Raw genomic sequence first — 19,386 nt, forward strand, 5'->3', positions numbered from 1 at the left:
TGACTCACTGACTCACTGACTGACTCGCCAAAAGTTCTCCAACTTCCCGATATCGTAGAAACATGAATTTTGGCAGGACCATAGATTATCTCCAAAATAGGAAAAGAAATTGGGTCCCAACTCGATTATTAAATTCTAGCGCAAAAGAATTGGCGTCGAAATTTTACGTGCGGAATGTAATTTTTTCACTTTCCGGTGTCATAGAAATGTAAAATTTGGCACGAGCATTGATTATGTCATAAATAGGAAAAGCTAATGGGTCCCAACTCCATTATTTAATTCTATGCGCAAAAGAATTAGCGTCCAAATTTTACGTGCGGAATGTGATTTTTTTCACTTTCCGGTGTCATAGAAACAGGAAATTTGGCACGAGCATTGATTATGTCATAAATAGGAAAAGCTAATGGGTCCCAACTCCATTATTCAATTCTAGCGCAAAAGAATTGGCGTCCAAATTTTACATGTGGAAGGTAATTTTTCACTTTCCGGTGTCATAGAAACAGGAAATTTGGCACGAGCATTGATTATGTCATAAATAGGAAAAGCTAATGGGTCCCAACTCCATTATTCAATTTTATGCGCAAAAGAATTAGCGTCCAAATTTTACGTGCGGAATGTAATTTTTTCACTTTCCGGTGTCATAGAAACGTGAAATTTGGCACGAGCATTGATTATGTCATAAATAGGAAAAGTTCATAGGTCCCAACTCGATTATTCAATTCTATGCACAAAAGAATTGGCGTCGAAATTTTTCGTACGGAATGTAACTTTTTCACTTTCCGGTGTCATAGAAACGGGAAATTTGGCACAAGCATTGATGACGTCATAAATAGGAAAAGCTAATGGCTCCCAACTCGATTATTCAATTCTAAGCGCAAAAGAATTAGTGTCCAAATTTTACGTATGTAATCTAATTCTCTCACTTCCTGATGTCATTTTATATAAAGGAAACGTCGCATGGTTGCCTCCCCGTGGTATTTCCTGGGTAACGCAGAGAACTATGCAAAATGGTGAACATATTTTTTTTCCTCAGTATCTCTAAAGTAACCACGACTTCATAAGCTTTTCCGTGTGAACACCAGATAATCACCAGTACCAAATTAACTCGGGCGAAGCCGGGTATATCAGCTAGTCTATATATATAAAGCTGAAAGCCCTCACTGACTCACTGACTGACTCGCCAAAAGTTCTCCAACTTCCCGATGTCGTAGAAACATGAATTTTGGCAGAAGCATAGATTATCTCCAAAATAGGAAAAGAAATTGGGTCCCAACTCGATTATTCAATTCTAGCGCAAAGAATTAGCGTCGGAATTTTACGTACGTAATCTAAATCTCTCACTTCCCAATGTCATAGAAACTTAAAATTTGGCACGGGCATAGAATATGTCATAAATAGGAAAAGTTAATGGGTCCCAACTCGATTATTCAATTCTATGCACAAAAGAATTAGCGTCCAAATTTTACGTACGTAATCTAATTCTCTCACTTCCCGGTGTCATAGAAACTCAAAATTTGGCACGAGCATTGATTATGTCATAAATAGGAAAAGCTAATGGGTCCCAACTCCATTATTCAATTCTATTCGCAAAAGAATTAGCGTCCAAATTTTACGTACGTAATCTAATTCTCTCACTTCCCGGTGTCATAGAAACTCAAAATTTGGCATGAGCATTGATTATGTCATAAATAGGAAAAGCTAATGGGTCCCAACTCGATTATTCAATTTTAGGCGCAAAAGAATTAGCGTCCAAATTTTATGTACGGAATGTAATTTTCTCACATAGAAACTTAAAATTTGGCACGGGCATTGAATATGTCATAAATAGGAAAATTAATGGGTCCCAACTCGATTATTCAATTCTATGCGCAAAAGAATTAGCGTCAAAATTTTACGTACGTAGTGTAATTTTCTCACTTTCCGGTGTCATAGAAACGTGAAATTTGGCATGAGCATTGATTATGTCATAAATAGGAAAAGCTAATGGGTCCCAACTCCATAATTCAATTCTATGCGCAAAAGAATTAGCGTCCAAATTTTACGTACGAAATGTATTTTTCTCACTTTCCACTGTCATAGAAACGTGAAATTTGGCACGAGCATTGATTATGTCATAAATAGGAAAAGCTAATGGGTCCCAATTCGATTATTCAATTCTAAGCGCAAAAGAATTAGCATCCAAATTTTACGTACGGAATGTAATTTTCCCACATCCCGGTGTCATAGAAACTCGAAATTTGGCAGGAGCATTGATTATGTCATAAATAGGAAAAGCTAATGGGTCCCAACTCGATTATTCAATTCTATGCGCAAAAGAATTAGCGTCCAAATTTTACGTACGGAATGTAATTTTCCCACATCCCGGTGTCATAGAAACTCGAAATTTGGCAGGAGCATTGATTATGTCATAAATAGGAAAAGCTAATGGGTCCTAACTCGATTATTCAATTCTATGCGCAAAAGAATTAGCGTCCAAATTTTACATACGGAATGTATTTTTCTCACTTTACGGTGTCATAGAAATGTGAAATTTGGCAACAGCATTGATTATGTCATAAATAGGAAAAGCTAATGGGTCCCAATTAGATTATTCAATTCTATGCGCAAAAGAATTAGCGTCCAAATTTTACGTACGGAATCTAATTCTCTCACTTCTTGGTGTCATAGAAACATGAAATTTGGAACGGGCATTGATTATGTCATAAATAGGAAAAGTTAATGCGTCCCACCTTGATTGTTCAATTCTAAGCGCAAAAGAATTGGCGTCCACATTTTACGTACAAAATCTAATTCTCTCACTTCCCAATGTCATAGAATCTTGAAATTTGGCACGGGCATTGATTATGTCATAAATAGGAAAAGTTAATGGGTCCCACCTCGATTATTCAATTCTAAGCGCAAAAGAGTTAGCGTCCAAATTTTACATACGGAATGTAATTTTCACACTTTTCGGTGTCATAGAAATGTGAAATTTGGCACGGGCATTGATTATGTCATAAATAGGAAAAGTTAATGGGTCCCAACTCGATTATTCAATTCTAAGTGCAAAAGAATTAGCGTCCAAATTTTACGTATGAAATCTAATTCTCTCACTTCCTGATGTCATTTTATATAAAGGAAACGTCGCATGGTTACCTCCCCGTGATGTTTCCTGGGTAACGCAGAGAACTATGCAAAATGGTAAACATATGTTTTTCCGGTATCTCTAAAGTAACCACGGCTTCAGAAGATTTTCCGTGTGAACACCAGATAAACACCAGTACCAAATTAACTCGGGCGAAGCTGGGTATATCAGCTAGTATATAATAATTGGGAGTTTTATATAAACAACAAACATCTACTACATTCAGTACTCCTATTTAAATATAATATGAGAATCAATGGAGTAATGGCTGGGTTGTTCCAGTATCCTCCATATCCATGATTACATTTTAGATCCCTGCCTAAAATGCATTTTGAATAAAAGCATCGGCAGTGCAATGAAAAGATACATTACCTAATGCAAGTGCTTGTTCTGATTGAAGTGTCCTAACATATATACAGATTAACGACAAACATCATCCCATAAGGGGTTAATGAAGTCCTGCACTCTGTACACAGCTATCCATGTGATTGCATTGGACAGAGTGAGCTCATTGGAGCAACAGTGACGGGCCCCCTGACAGGGGAGGCGTGGTTTGAGCTATTTAAAGCCTGGGAGTGAGGCTACAGACTATCTATGCTCATTCATTCACAGTCGGTCAGGCTGTTCACATCTATATTGATTTATACCATCCTGATAACGCAGCTACACCGATGCTAGCTGTAGAAATGCGTTGATGGTGTTCTATAGTAATTAGATGGGGACAAAGAGAGCTTTGATGGGTGATAAAATCTAAATCCATCAGATTAATATTCAGTCCCTAGAACTTTAGATGTTGAATATGACTGCTAGAAAAAGGGGGTTAAAGAGAGTCTTGATGGGTGATAAAATTTAAGTCCATCAGACTAACACTCAGTCCCCATAACTTGATATGCTGAATACAAATATGCAAATAAAGGGCTGATAGTTTCCACATTGTCAACTATATGTGGATCCATGACAGCCTCATATAAGCCATTCACAAGTAAACAGTATGGCTGAATGATGAATGAATGCAAGACATATATATACAGCCGTTTAATGCAGCGCCATTAGTTGAAATTACAGCGCTGGACACTGATATATATGGTTTTGTGAATGTCCCATTAAATACCAGAGACTGACTGTAAGAAATTTGACATCAGTGTGTTAATAGGACATAGGTGACTGGTCAATACAACGTCACAGTCCTTGGGACTTGACCAAACCACTGGTGGGGCAAATATATATAAGAATTGACAACTGAAAATTGGTTGTCCATTGAGGCTTGCTTACTAAATAAATCTAATAAGGTGAACGGAGCCGTATATTTGCGAAACAGAACAATAAATAAGAAAGAATAAAGGAATCTTTCTTTCCCACACAGTAAAGTTTACTGTGCAGGATCTTTATGTTCTAATTTACAGTCAGCAATAAATATGAGGACATAAACATAAAAACAAAACATTACGACAAAATATCAATATATCGGTGTTATCCTAGTAAAGAAGAGGCACACAATTCACAAGTTTGATCACGCACGTTTTTATTTAATTTGAATAAAAGTTATATTTTAATAATCAGTGGTTCCCTTCGGTGATACGGTTCTAATAATTAAGCTAAGGGAAATTGGCTGTCACGGTGATAAATCTTATGGATCTCTAGCTGAACATATTAGAACAAATAATAACATCAAAGAAATTAAATTAGTACATCAGAAACACAAAGTAGGCATCTATGCAAATGATGTCACCTGAACTTTAACCCCTTGAGTGGCAGGTTTCCTACCACCCTGTCGTGCCCACCAGGGCAGGTTTTTTAAAATGGTCTAATCATTGAATTTCAACTAGTTTTGCAGTTGCGTCTCAAGAGCCATAACTTTTTCATTTTTCCATTGACATGGCCATATAAGGGCTTGTTTTTTGCGGGACAAGTTGTGATTTTTTAAACAGGGGGGAGGAAAAAAAGAAATGGGGGAAAAAAGAAAAAAGGGGCCATGTCATTAAAGGGGTTAAATAATGTATTAACTTCCTTCTCTGGGTCATTACGACGCACATGGATACCACATGTGTGATTGTATTTTTGATTTTTTTACAAAGTAAAGGGAGACAAGTGTTTTTTAATTTTTTTAATAATTTTTTAACTTTTTTTTTTTTTTAATTTTTTTAAAATTTTTTATTTTTTTTTGTCCCTTTAGGGGACTTCCACAGGGACCCATCAGGACCCCTGATCACATTCCAGGGGTCCGATGGTGACAGCCCTTTACATGCTGCAGTGACAGCCCTTTACATGCTGCAGTCACATAGACTGCAGCATGTAAAGGGTTAACACAGCAGAGATCGGAGGTTTTCTCTGATCTCTGCTGTAAGAGCTGGTACCTAGCTGTCCTCTGACAGCCAAGCACCAAGCTCTCCCTGCCACAGAGACCATCGGCTTGCTTCTGACAAGCCGATGGTCTCTATGGCAACCTGTAAACAAAGCAGGACATTGCCGATATGCCGGCAATATCTTCTGCTGGTTTTTCAAAGCCCTGCACTGCTCTCTGTGGGTCTGTGCAGGCAGAGCACACTGTCACAGCTTGTGGCATTGTGCTCTGCAGCTCCCATAGTGATACATAGCCCGGAAATCTTCCGGGCTATGTTGCTATGAGCAGTGGAGCTCGTCACGGAACTTTTCCGGGCGTGCCACTCAAGGGGTTAAAGGACCCTATCTCATAGAATTATAGAATGAAAGGGACCTCCAGGGTCATCGGGTCCAACCCCCTACTCAGTGCAGAATTCACTAAATCATCCCAGACAGATATTTCTACAGCCTCTGTCTGAAGATTTCCATTGAAGGAGTACTCACCACCTCCAGTGGCCACCTGTTCCACTCATTGGTCACCCTCACAGATTTTTCTAAAATTTAATTTGTGTCTCCTCCCTTTCAGTTTCATCCCATTGCTTCTAGTCTTTCCTTGTGCAAATGAGAATAGGGCTGATCACTCTGCATTGTGACAGCCCTTCAGATATTTGTAGACAGCTATTAAGTCTCCTCTCCGCCTTCCTTTTTGCAAGCTAAACATTCCCAGATTCTTTAACTGTTCCTCATAGGACATGATTTGCAGACTGCTCACCATCTTTGTAACTCTTCTCTGACTTTGCTCCAGTTTGTCTATTTCTTTTTGAGTGGGATGCCCAAAACTGGACACAGTATTCCAGATGTGGTCGGACTAAGGAAGAGTAGAGGGGGATAATCTCCTCTTTAAAAAACAGGCCAAATCAGAAATGTCTGATTTTGGAAATATTTCACATTTTAGTGTAAACATTACAAAATCCCAATTGCTGGGTGTTGGGATTGATGATAAAACTAAAAAACATATGTGATTCCTTCCCATATGTATGGAATGACCATTCCATACCTTAACTAGGTATTCATTTAACAAACTCTAGTTCCTAAACATTCATCAAAAATTATTTGCCCATGCTTAGAAACATTCCATAACTCTAAAATTACTTTATAAACCCTTTATTTTCTGGGTGGGAAGGATAGCAGCGGTTAAAATGATGATTTTGCCACGCATTCTCTAAATTTTTAGAATTGCAGCAATTTCTATCCCAAACTCCAGACTATTCTTAACAATTTTATATATTAAATTTTCTTACACTTTGTAAGTCGTTTCCAATACCTAGTAGTATGTTTTTTGCCTTTCTAAGATTCCCGCATTGATCCCTAGATGGGGAACCAAGTCTGATTTTATTTATTTTTTTCTAGCCTACTCGGGCATCCAAGGACATTTCCATCTCTTATTTTTTTCCCTAGCTCCTCGAAGCAAATCTTTTCATATGCAATTATTGGAACAAAGCTTTAAACATTGATTCCAACTGGAGGATTGAACGATGGCCCTGTCTTGAACTAAAAATGTTTAACAAGCATTGGTATCTAACTCCTGCTGGACTCACCAAAATAAATAGTTCTATCCCTGAAACATGTTGGAGAGTTTATGGTCTCAAGGGTACCTACTTTTTTGTGGTGGTCCTGCCCTGTCATTTGTTCTTTCTGGAACATAATTTTTTATTTTACTTATACTGTACCACATCATTTTTTGTAGGCCTGGACCTGGCTCTTGGCTTTTAGTCTACAGATAATAACTGAATAAAAAGATGGAAGTTTATCTCCGATATCTTTCTTGCATCTTACTTGAAATGCAGAAAAATGGGAATCTTCAGATGCATCTCTTTGATCAAAATTATTAATTCCATTAATCTTACGTATCATTTGGAGAGACTAAATTTTTATAGATACGTTACTAAAACCTCCTCATTTTTTCCTGGGCACCTTGGATTAAATATTTGTCTAAAAAAAAACATAGTGTACACATTACCTACATTGTTATTTCTTCAGAGATGCATTGTTTAGGCTGGGCCCATATGGCGTGAGAGACAATATGGTCTGTTTTGATCTCTTCAACCACTGTTCTTTTCTTTTTCTTTTTCCTTTCTATGGTACTCAGTCATGGTGGACAGTTTACTCCTACTCCTTTTATTATTCTTTTTAATCTTTACTCATCTTTTTGTGGACTCATGCAAATAATGTTAATGTACACACTCCATTTAACACCCTTTTTTACTTATAGAGTTTTTGTTTTAGACCTAGGCTGTTACTTCTCAAGTTTGTTATGTTAATTACTACATAATAATTTTAATAAAGAAATAATTATTTAAAATGTCACTTGACCTAAGTAAGAGAATAATGGACTGTGGTTGGCAATATTCAGATCACATAGAATGGTAGAGTTGGAAGGGACCTCCTGTGTCATCGGGTCCAACTCCCTGCTCAATGCAAGATCACTAAACCATCCCAGACAGATGTCTGTCCAGCCTCTGTTTGAAAACTTCCATTAAAGGAAAACTCACCACCTCCCTTGGCAACCAGTTCCACTCATCTGATCACCCTCACTATCGATAAAGTAAGAAAAAAACAGTAATCCTGCGCTGCATCTCATTAAAGAGTACCGATTTTTTTTAAAAATGTCAACGGTCAACTTCAGATTACAGACATAACATTTATTAGTACAATAAGAGGTCACAGCCTCATATAAAAAAAACAGGCAATACTTGCAACGCGTTTCGGCGTGCTAGACGCCTTCTTCTGATGCTTGAGAAAGGCGTCTAGCATGCCGAAACGCGTTGCATATTGTTCCGCAAGTATTGCCTGTTTTTTTATATGAGGCTGTGACCTTTTATTGTACTAATAAATGTTTTGTCTCTAATCTGAAGTTGACCGTTGAAATTTTTTTTAAAAATCAGTCCTCTTTAATGAGAAGCAGCGCAGGATTACCGTTTTTTTTCTTACTTTATCTTTGTACTATCCGACCTCTTATGAGGAATGGAGTTTTGGTGAAATCTGCAGCTCTCCAGTTATTTCAATTCAGTGGATTTTGCATTTATTTGTAAAGTAAATGCTATATGCCTACCGGGACACTGGGTGCTGACATGATCACCTTAGGGTGACATGTCTGGCACCAGGTGAGTCGTTATATCTTATTATTGATTGCCTCTAAAGTTGTCTGGCGCTCTCCTTGACTTTTATTTTCTGAATCCTCACTATCGAAAAGTTTTTCTAATATCTTATCTGTATCTCCTTCCTTTCAGTTTCAATTCATTGTTTCTAGTCTTTCCTTGTGCAAATGAGAATAGGGTTTGATCCCTCTGCACTGTGGCAGCCCTTCACATATTTGTAGACAGCTATTAAGTCTCCTCTCAGCCTTCTTATTTCCCAGATCCTTTAACCTTTCTTTAAAGGACATGGTTTGCAGACCACTCATCATCCCATTAGCTCTTCTCTGAACTTGTTCTAATTTGTGTCTTTTTTTCTCTTTCTTGCCCAGGGTAGGACTTTGCATTCTGTTAGTTGAAGCCCTCTGTTCCAGCTTGTCTAGATCTTTTTGAATCCTCTTTTCTCTAGTGTTAGCTATCCTTTTCCCATCCTAGGTGAGAGTTCCCTGGAACACATTTAGTGCTCTTGCAGTCTGTTGTGGCCTACTGAAGCTTTGGTGCTTCTGGCCAAGATTTGCCACATGCTGCCGCCCAGTGGAGGCCCAGCCCTGCAGCTCACCTGACCGCGGTGGCTGCCACTCCTGCTCTTTGTCAGGGATAACAGGGATTGCCGATATCTGTCATCCCATCTTAGCTTGTGCTCTGACCTGCGGCACTCCCGATTGCAGCGCTGAAAAGAGGAGAGAGAAAGCTCTTTCTATACACATGACATGACAGTGCTTCTAACCAGAGCCAGAGCCCCAGAGAGGGAAGGTGGTCAGACCTTTTGCGACTGGAGTCCAGAAAGATTCTCTTTACAGGCCCAGCACCACCAGGATCCACTATTTTGGCTTCACAGGGCTTTGTTCATACAGCGGCTGCCATCTTGTCGGGCAGATTGAATCTATTATTTCAAGCCTGGGAAAGAGAGGGAAGGACTTCCTCACTGGAAAAAACAATGTAGAGGCTGCATAAAGCAAGATAGGGAAAGGTACTGTGCACTGTCATGTCTGTTTAATAATAGGCCTGTACTCCCATTTTTAAAGGGATACCTACTGTAATTCTTCAACAGAAAGATCATATCAAGTCTCTAAAGAGACACAGTGTTTTGTATATTGCTCCCCTGGATTACATAACAAATCACCTAAGAAGCACTGTATACTGCCTTCTTCTCATTTTCTACAAATTCTACAAATTTACTTCATCCAAGATATGGTTCTGCCATACCATCTGCCTATTGTCTCTAAACGATCCCTGACACCTAGTGGTATGCATATGAATGTATTATCCTAAAACCAGCCTTTGCGAATTTCTGAAGAAATGTTCAGTTAAAGGTCTATCTATAATGGCCTGATGCATCATTTTTTCAACCAGCTTGAGCAGGGGTTTTGTCTCTTCCAGATCCCTCAGGGTACATTGGGACTACCTATGGGTTGTCCCTGAGAAGATTGATTTCAGGGGAAGTTTCCTGTCTGCCACAATGTCCCTATATTTTTTAAGCTTCACGTCCAAAACCTTTTTGATCAGTAAGGCTGGGTTCACACAGGGCGAATTTGCTGTGGTTTTGCCGCGGTTTTTCCGTTGCAGTTTTGCCACAGAAGAAATGCTTCTGCGGCAAAACCGCTTTAAAGGTTAATTTTGGCTTGCGGATTTTCTTGCGGAAAAATCCGCACACGGTTTTTTCGCAGCGTTTTTTACTTTTTGCCGCGGATTTTGCTGCATCCATAGAGGTCTATGAACAAAAAAGCGCTGCGGAAAAGACAGAATAATGGACATGCTGCATCTTTGAAAACCGCGCCGCAGTTGCATCTCCGCACTGCGGCTGTGCGGAAAAAATCCGCCCTGTGAGAACAGCTTTTTGGAAAACTCATTTGTGCTGCATTGCACTGCAAATGCTGTGATTTTGCCGCAGTGCGGATATGCGACGGCAATCCGCGGCAAAACCGCAGCAAATCCACCCTGTGCGAACCCAGGCTAATAGTACTAGACAGAATTGCACCATGTCCCCATTAATATTGGCTCTGCTAATGGAACCCTTCGCGGAACAGATTAGGGCATCCCCAGACATTTCTGGGTGAGTACTAAAGGGCATAAAATTGGTCTTTATGACAACAACGTCATACTAGCCTTATTGAAGCCAACTCTATCTTTGCCGGCAGTAAACATCATTAATCAACAAGTTTCCTGAGAACTCTTACTACACAATTAACTCCAAATCCCAAATTCTCATTATAGGTATTAAAAAATTTGTAGTCTCTTCCCCCACAAAAAAAAATATTTTTTTTTTCTGGACTGAAGAAGCTCTTTCCTATATAGGCATGCATCTAACCTTCCCTTTGTCCAAACTCTTTGACCAGAATTTTAAGCTCTTTCTTTCATCCAACAAAACAGAACTAAATAAACTAGAAACATATGGGATCTCTTTGCTTGGCAGAATATCAGCTATTAAAATGATAATCTTCCCCCAAATATTATAGCTGCTTCACAACATTCCCATTTTCCTTTCAATCACTTATTTTCAAGATATCCAATCTGCACTATTGGCCTTCATCTGGGGGAAAAAGAAACCCAGGCTCAGAAGAAATATCCTCCACATCTATTGGAAAAATGGCAGCCTCAGATCCCCTTCCATTATTCAGTGTTACGGAGCGACCATATTAGATCAACTTAGATTTGCGTGACTAAATTTATAAAATAGTGGGTCACTATTGAGAACTATAGATTTAACCAATACTATCTGTTAGCTCATTTTTTAAAATCTCTATACCCTCTCTAACTTTAGCCACTCTTCTTGCAGTTACCAATGTGGGGAACGTGGTAGCAAAAAAAATATAATTAATATCCTTCCCACTCCACAAAGCTGGAATAAGGGTACTTAAAATTGCCATTGAGAATTTATCTTTTTTCATTTGGAAACAGTTAGGCCTAACCCATATTAACCAGCTCTGGGAAGATGGGCACTTGCAAACATTTTTAGAAATATCCCAAATATTTAGCATCCCTAAATTAGATTATTTCAAACACTTGCAAATTAGCCACCTTACAAAGCCATCCCACATCCCCTCCCTACAAGAATCAGTGTGCCATCAAAACTTGATGCCTGGCTTTTATCACTTCAAGGTTCTAACAAAGGCTTATCCCTATGCCATATTAAATCAGCTCTTTATGCATTATATGGAGAATATGAACACGAAATGGGAAGATGATCTAAAAATCCAGATCTCGGACAAACCAGTGGTACAAAACATATTCCTTAATTCAGTTAACTTGCCAATAAGCAAACCACTTTGAAAACGCTCACAAAATTCTGCATAGATGGTATTTAACTCCCTGCACTTTAAATAAAATGGCTCCCCATTTCTCCAAGTGTTGCTGGAGACACGGGTCCACGGATGGTTCACTGCTGCATTTGTGGTGGGATTGCCCTATATCTTCAGTCTCTGAGGCCAGGCCTTTCACCTTATCACAAACTTTAGCAAGATTCAGATTCCTCCCAACCCTGCTCTAGCTCTATTGAACTTAGATGCAGATCAACCTCCAAATATTCTATGCACTCCAATTATACACATCTTGGTAGCTCCAACTCCTCTATCTGCAATATTATAAAGTCAGTTAATAACTGCTGGTATGAAAGCGTGTATACTAGTGCCTTTAACAAAAAGGAGAGGTTCAGGCGTGATTGGATGGCTTGGCTCCAGAGCTCTTACTGCTGTTTCCCTAATCTAATACTGTAATGACAGTCTGTGAACGTATGTCCTGTTCACACAGTTACTTTACTTTAATATATACATATATATCCATACAATTTTTTTTGTCATGTTCAGAGTATGTCCTCAGAAAGATTGGGGCATATATGCCAAATATATCCCACTCTTCAGACAAAGGTCCCTTTTTTATACATGATGGAAGGCTAAGCAAGAATAAGGGCTACAGTCAGCAGGAAGCTGTTACTAACATGGTCTTCATTATTATTATTATTATATGAAAATAAAACCACAGATAAAACAGCAGGTGGGAACAGCAGTCTAATGTCCATAGTCTCACAACACATTTAACCCTCCACACTACTCTCGAAATGTGCATCTTAGTTCATGGACTGAATGTCCTTACCGTCTTTTGGAGGAGGTGTCTCCTTCACAGTCTCGGCAGCTTCTGCAATAACCTCTGGAGCAGGGGCAGTGTAATCCGCTCCAGGAGCCTCAGTAAGCGGAGCAGGCGTTTCTGGAATTAATGCGAGATTATCAAGGTCTTTAGTGCTAGATTCTTCAACTGTCTGTGATGGAGCAGCCACCTTTGCAGCTGCAGGCTTGCCCTGTACAGCTTTAGAGGGTGCTGGGGACTTTTTTATGGGGACCTTTGCTGGCATGATTGAGTCTCTTTCCCTTACAGCAGCAGTGTGACAGTAAAAACCTTAGAGAGTTCTGATTTATATAGGCTCCTGTCAGGCATTTTACCATCTGTTTTAGTACAAACTGTCTCTGTATATTTAGAGCATTTGGGCACTCAAATTCTTAGGACAAAAATAGCTTCTCCTGACAAGTTTCAGAGGTATAACCAGTCCTAGCATCCTCTATAGACTAATATAAATTACTAATGATCAATCTAGGAAGATAAATGTCTTGAATTTAATTTTGGTTTATGTGATTTTAATACAGGGAACTTTAAACCATAATTCATAAAAATATTGCAGAATTTCTGGGTGGGAAAAAAATGGTGCATGGAGCAATCTCCCAATATAGAGAGCAAGAAGGCGAGGAATTGCATCCATCTCTTTTGTTATAAAAAAAATATAAAATAGGTCAGCACTACCCAATGGAAATATATATCTCAATAGAAATATATGGGTTAGCGTTAAAGCATGGCTGCAACATACAGTAGAAGCAGAAACCAAAAATGGCAACAGCACACAAAATAAATTTACTATCAGAGGTATACATATCTATAATTAATACTATAACCACATTAAATAAATGCAAGGTTCTTGGTATATAATTTGACCGAATTACATTGGCCCATTTACCAACGTCCAGGTGACCAAGCTCTCAGATGGGTCCTAACGCTAATACCAGGTGGTAAATCTCAACCAGGGAAAGTTGGGTTCCTACCTCTCAGAATGCTCCTCTCTTGGGACTAAGCTTACAAATAAAACCAGGGAAGGTAGGATAACATTCATATGAATTACATTGGCCTTTTTACCAACGATGAGATTTACCACCTAGTATTAGTGTTAGGAGCCAGCCATGGTTTAACGTGCATCTATATATTTCTATTGAGATATAATTCCATTGGGATTCGAATTATATACCAAGAACCTTGCATTATTTAATGTGCTTAGAGTATTGATTATAGATATGTATATCTCTGATAGTAAATTTATTTTGCGTGCTGTTCCCCATGCCTCGCTACTCCCCACCCCCCTTTGACCTCCTGTACCAACCCCACCCTATTTGTTTCAAACTGAATGTACCTCACATTGTAATTGTTGTATTGTTTTGCATTTATTCCATGCCTGAAAGCACTGCGGAATAAGTTGGCGCTATACAAATAAAGATTATTATTATTATTATTTGACTAAATATTGCACCATGGCCCTGCTACATTGCAACTTACTGTAACTGAATGTGATCATGACATGACTGGGAAGTTACCATGACCAAACAATCACAAGAAATCCAAACCCGATGACCCTATTCACTTGCATTCATATGCAATATAACTGAGCTATATTCCAAGCTTTGGCCATGCAACACGTGTCACGCTGAAAAGCAGCATGTAGTTCTAATGTACATGTGCAGTAAGTATTAAGCCATCTGAATTGGAGCTGTTTGGCGGTTTGTATATGTCTGCATTAATGTCAATTGCCAGTGCATATGGTTATAACTCAGGACTACCTTGGCAAGTTATAGCACGGAATTGCAAGCCACTGGTTGGCGACCACTGCTCTATATGTAGACTATGCTCCCTTGTTACAGTCATAGTCCGGAGTATAAATAGATCATGGAAAGGGGAAGCATGGCTTAGCGGATGGCAAATTACTATGCGTGGTTCCAGCAGTCCTGGAGACCCCAACATATAATTAACTTTATAGGTACCTCTTAGCATCTACTCTGGAAGATAGGTCAGTGCAAAAGAACCTCTGCCCCAGCAGAAAATGATTTGGGCTCCGTAGTGCTATATTTCAGTGTTCAGCCCTGTCAGCACAGCATGGCTCAGTCTCCCAAGATGGCGATGGCAGCCGCACTCCACGTTCGTGTCTCCTGCGTTGGACCCTCCAATATGTAGGAGTGGGACAGCGGGGAGGTCCCCTTATGGAACCCTGCAGCCTTCCACAGAGAAGGTGGTAAGCGGAAGTCTGCTAGGCTCCTTACACACACTGGCCCTTCAACACACTTCTAGCATGCAGTGGTCCCACTGCTCCTCTGGCCCCTCTCCTCCATATGTTCCAGCGGGGAGAAATTCCTCCTGCTCCCCAAACACTGAGGACCTAGTTGATTGGCATTGGTAGGCCCTTAAGGCCATCTCCACCAAAAAGAATTTGGACAGCTTGTTCGCCTACTTGGAGTCGTCTAATACGCAGGCTCTGGAGTCCCTACAGAAAGAGGTGAGGTACAACACATAAGACATAATTTAGCAGAGGTTGAGGTCAATCAAGATCAGATGTTTACACATATAAACGATCATCATGCAGTCCTACAGGAACACTCAAATCAGATAAATGATATCCTTACGCATTTGGACGATATTGAAAACCATCACAACAATATCCACATTAAAGGGTTGAGCGAGGAGGTAGAGCCAGCATGATTGGAAGAGTGGGCACAAAAATGCGTTATTTGATGTACTGCTATGTCCCATGTGGAAATTGACAGGCTCAACAGATTCCTAGGCCCCAAGGTCTCAAACCCTTCTCACTCATATGAAGTGATTTGGAAGATCCATTTTTATGAGGAGAAGAAAAGGGTCCTTTCAAGTTCAAAGACGTTACGCTCACTGCCATCCATAATCTAGCTAGGTGGACACTTAAGCGCCACAGGGCTTTATGTGTACTACTCGCGGTCCTAAAGGAGAAGGACATAACATGCAGATGGGGTTACCCCTTCCATTTCAGTGTCAAGTGCGATGGCAGATCTTTCTATATTCCTTGCCACATTTGAGCTACCTATGATTACACTACTGAATTGGCCAAAGTCACTTATGCCTCCACACCTGCCACCCAGAGAGAAATGGTACCCTACTGAATCTGAGGCAAGACGAAGCTCTACAAGAGCCCATTCCTTGACTACTTAGGGAATATATTCTCATCTCTGCAAGAGTTTTCATCTTATGTTCTTTGTTTGGCCCGGTGCGAGGTCAACTGCATGAATGCTGAGGTGCTGTCCTAAATTTCTGCTCAAGTTATTTGATCATCCCCAAGTATAAATGGTCCAATGGTTCATTGTTATGTGAGAGTGTTAGGCATGGTTGGAGCAGGGGTGGGACTGGTTCTTCCTGGGCTCTATTTTCACAGTTCTGTTTACTAGTTATCATTAAACGAAGGAGCCCTGAGGGATCTCTGCAACTGAAATTGTTTTCTTCCATATCTTATTCAAATGCCTAGATTCTACAACTTATTCCCTAGGGGATCAATTTTAGATGCATGGGTTGCAACGGAGATGGCGACTTGCTACTGTTTTTTTTCCCCCTCACTTAGGGCTTGCAACACAATATGTTGTAGTGACAACTGTCAAATGTTAGTCTTAAATTGGGGCCCAAGATTCTGTTACTTTTTGTTCCAATACTTATACCTTCCTATGTCCTCTCTTTTTCTCTTCTCCTCCTTTTCCTGCTTCACTCCTTTTCTTCTGCGGGACTGGCCTGCTGACCTTATAACCTATAGCTTGTTTAGGATGAGATGGTGTTCCTGTTCTTTTGTACTTATAATGCCAGAGATCTCAATAAATCAGAGAACCGTAGCGAAATTCTATACAGACACAACAAGAAGAAAATCATGATAGCTAGGTTTCAAGAGACCCATTTTGTGGCCATTGGTGTTTCTAGTTGTGAAAATAAATACTAGTAATAAATACTAAATGCTCCTCATTTAAGCTGTAAAGCATGCAGAGTATCAATAGCTTTTCACAAATCCTTCAATTCCACTTGTGCAGCTTCACTTATTGACAAAGTGGGACTATACATCTTTCTAAAGATCCTGATTTCTGGGCCCATGTATACTATTGCTAACCACTATTTTCACAACCAGAAGCAAATTTCTTTTGGGACCAAAGCTCTTCAGAAACTGGCTAAATTTGCTGAGGGTTTCAGTATCATACTGGAAGGAGACTTTTAATCTCATGTTTGCCCCTCTATAGATACCTCCATGAGCTGCTCTTCTGTTTTCTAATCTGCAATCTGCAAATTGATAGATCTAAGGAGAATTTTCCATCCTCACTCAAAAGATTATAGTTTGCACTCCATGGCACACAACTCCTATAGATTAGATTAGCTTTTTGCTTCACATGATCACCTGGACAGACACCCTAGATGCATGATGATGTTTTTCTGTGGTCGGATCATATGCCTGTCTATGGCTCTCTTGGTTATAAGACTAAAAAGAACAAAGGCTCTAATTGGCATCTAAATGATAATTTATTAACGGATAGTGCAGACATCAGGAAAACCATCAACAATTTAAAATCTGATCACCAGTTGGATTCCTCATAAGCCCGCATTCAGTGAGAAGCATTAAAATGTGTCCTTAGGGGGATATTCATAAGCTTTCCGAATCTTCTCTCAGTCACAATATTCTGCTACTCCTCAACCTAAAAACTTTATATCTTAGAGTCAGGAAGAGGGCGGGATACTACAAATATGGGGACAAATGTGAAAGATGGTTGGCTAGAGCATTATATCCCTGTTCATCCCACTCCCACATTCTTTCCAATAACTTTTCCTACAGTGGCCTAGTACATGCACTTCTGGGGATCCTCGAAGAGTTTCACTCCTATTACGCTAAATTATATAATATTTTTACTCCAACTATCTCTTCGGGGGCATCAATACAAAACAACATTGATTGATATTTAGGGCCTAACTCTCCTGGGTTTATTTGCAAAGAAAAGACTTCAATTCTTGATCAGACAAACTAAAGAAGGCCTTGCAGTCCCTGAAGGCTGGTAAGAGTCCGGGATCTAACAGACTCACTCCTAGATAAAAAAAAAAAAGTTTTGCTAAAAAGAAGGCTGAGAGGAGATTTAATAGCCGTTTACAAATATCTTAAGGGCTGTGAAAGTGCAGAGGGATCAAACCATATTCTCATTTGCACAAGGAAAGACTAGAAACAATGAATTGAAACTGAAAGGAAGGAGATACAGATAAGATATTAGAAAAACTTTTCGATAGTGAGGATTCAGAAAATAAAAGTCAAGGAGAGCGCCAGACAACTTTAGAGGCAATCAATAATAAGATATAATTAATTGAAACTGAAGGGAAGGAGATACAGATTAGATATTAGAAAAAACATTTTGACAGTGAGGGTGATCAGATGAGTGGAACAGGTTGCCATGGGAGGTGGTGAGTTCTCCTTTAATGGAAGTCTTCAAACAGAGGCTGGACAGACATCTTTCTGGTATTATGTAGTGAATCCTGCATTGAGCAGGTGGTTGGACCCGATGACCCTGGAGGTCCCTTCCAACTCTACTATTCTATGATTCTATTATAAAGCAAGTAGAGAGTTGGCATCAGACTTAATGCTCAAGGCTTTTAAGGTTGTTGTAAGGAGAATTTATGTGTTTATCAAAGAGAAGATGATCACAGATCTCGTGTAGAAGTCTACGCCCAGGAGAAATACAAATCACACCAGCCTGTGCAGTATCAGATGATTTCTACTTTATTCTAAGGTGTTCGCAGCTTATGTACCATCACAGGAAAAGTATATACCTCCAAGATTAATAAGAATACATGATAGGCTAAAACAAAAATGATTAATTTAAGTTACACCTCTTAACTTATGCTAAAATAATAATCTTTATTAGAATAAAAAAGAGACAGTAGACTCAGGGCACAACACAAAACAAAGAGTTGGAAAGGATGTTGCAGCCACTCAAGGGTGGTCAAGCCACCAGGTGGCAGCGCCTCCGACCAACCTAGGACAAGACGTCGTTAGCTACAAAAATACTCTTGTTAGAGAGATATACTTATTGGAACTAGAACTATGGATCGTGTCACTGTATGGGAATGATAAATCCTCAACCAGAGGATAAGATGATCATACACTTTGTTCAGATATTTCAGTCAAACCGAAACTGATGATAGTGTCACGGTCACGTCTCCATATGTAGCTAACGCAACAAATACTTAGTAAGGACTTGCGTGTCTTAGTGCAAGAACTACAGAATTTTCTCACTAGGTACACTATTCTTAGGTTTATTGCATCACACTTTTGGTCTCGGGTTATTGCATCGTACTATAATCTCGTACGATAGTACGATGCAATAACCCGAGACCAAAAGTGTGATGCAATAAACCTAAGAATAGTGTACCTAGTGAGAAAATTCTGTAGTTCTTGCACTAAGACACGCAAGTCCTTACTAAGTATTTGTTGCGTTAGCTACATATGGAGACGTGACCGTGACACTATCATCAGTTTCGGTCTGACTGAAATATCTGAACAAAGTGTATGATCATCTTATCCTCTGGTTGAGGATTTATCATTCCCATACAGTGACACGATCCATAGTTCTAGTTCCAATAAGTATATCTCTCTAACAAGAGTATTTTTGTAGCTAACGACGT

At 39.5% G+C, this 19,386-nt stretch overlaps 1 protein-coding gene across 1 annotated transcript in view; it reads right to left on the bottom strand.

Moving 5' to 3' along the window:
- Nucleotides 1-13,014, bottom strand: part of LOC136633167 (myosin-binding protein H-like) — a 379,268-nt gene extending 366,254 nt beyond the window's left edge. The window contains exon 1 of the mRNA XM_066608696.1: nucleotides 12,727-13,014. Within this exon, the coding sequence (XP_066464793.1) occupies nucleotides 12,727-12,982 (256 nt within the window). The 5' untranslated portion in view covers nucleotides 12,983-13,014. The remainder of the gene's footprint in view (nucleotides 1-12,726) is intronic.
- Nucleotides 13,015-19,386: the final 6,372 nt, after the last annotated feature.

The sequence above is a fragment of the Eleutherodactylus coqui genome, chromosome 1, assembly GCF_035609145.1.
Source record: "Eleutherodactylus coqui strain aEleCoq1 chromosome 1, aEleCoq1.hap1, whole genome shotgun sequence".
Taxonomy (NCBI): Eukaryota; Metazoa; Chordata; class Amphibia; order Anura; family Eleutherodactylidae; genus Eleutherodactylus; species Eleutherodactylus coqui.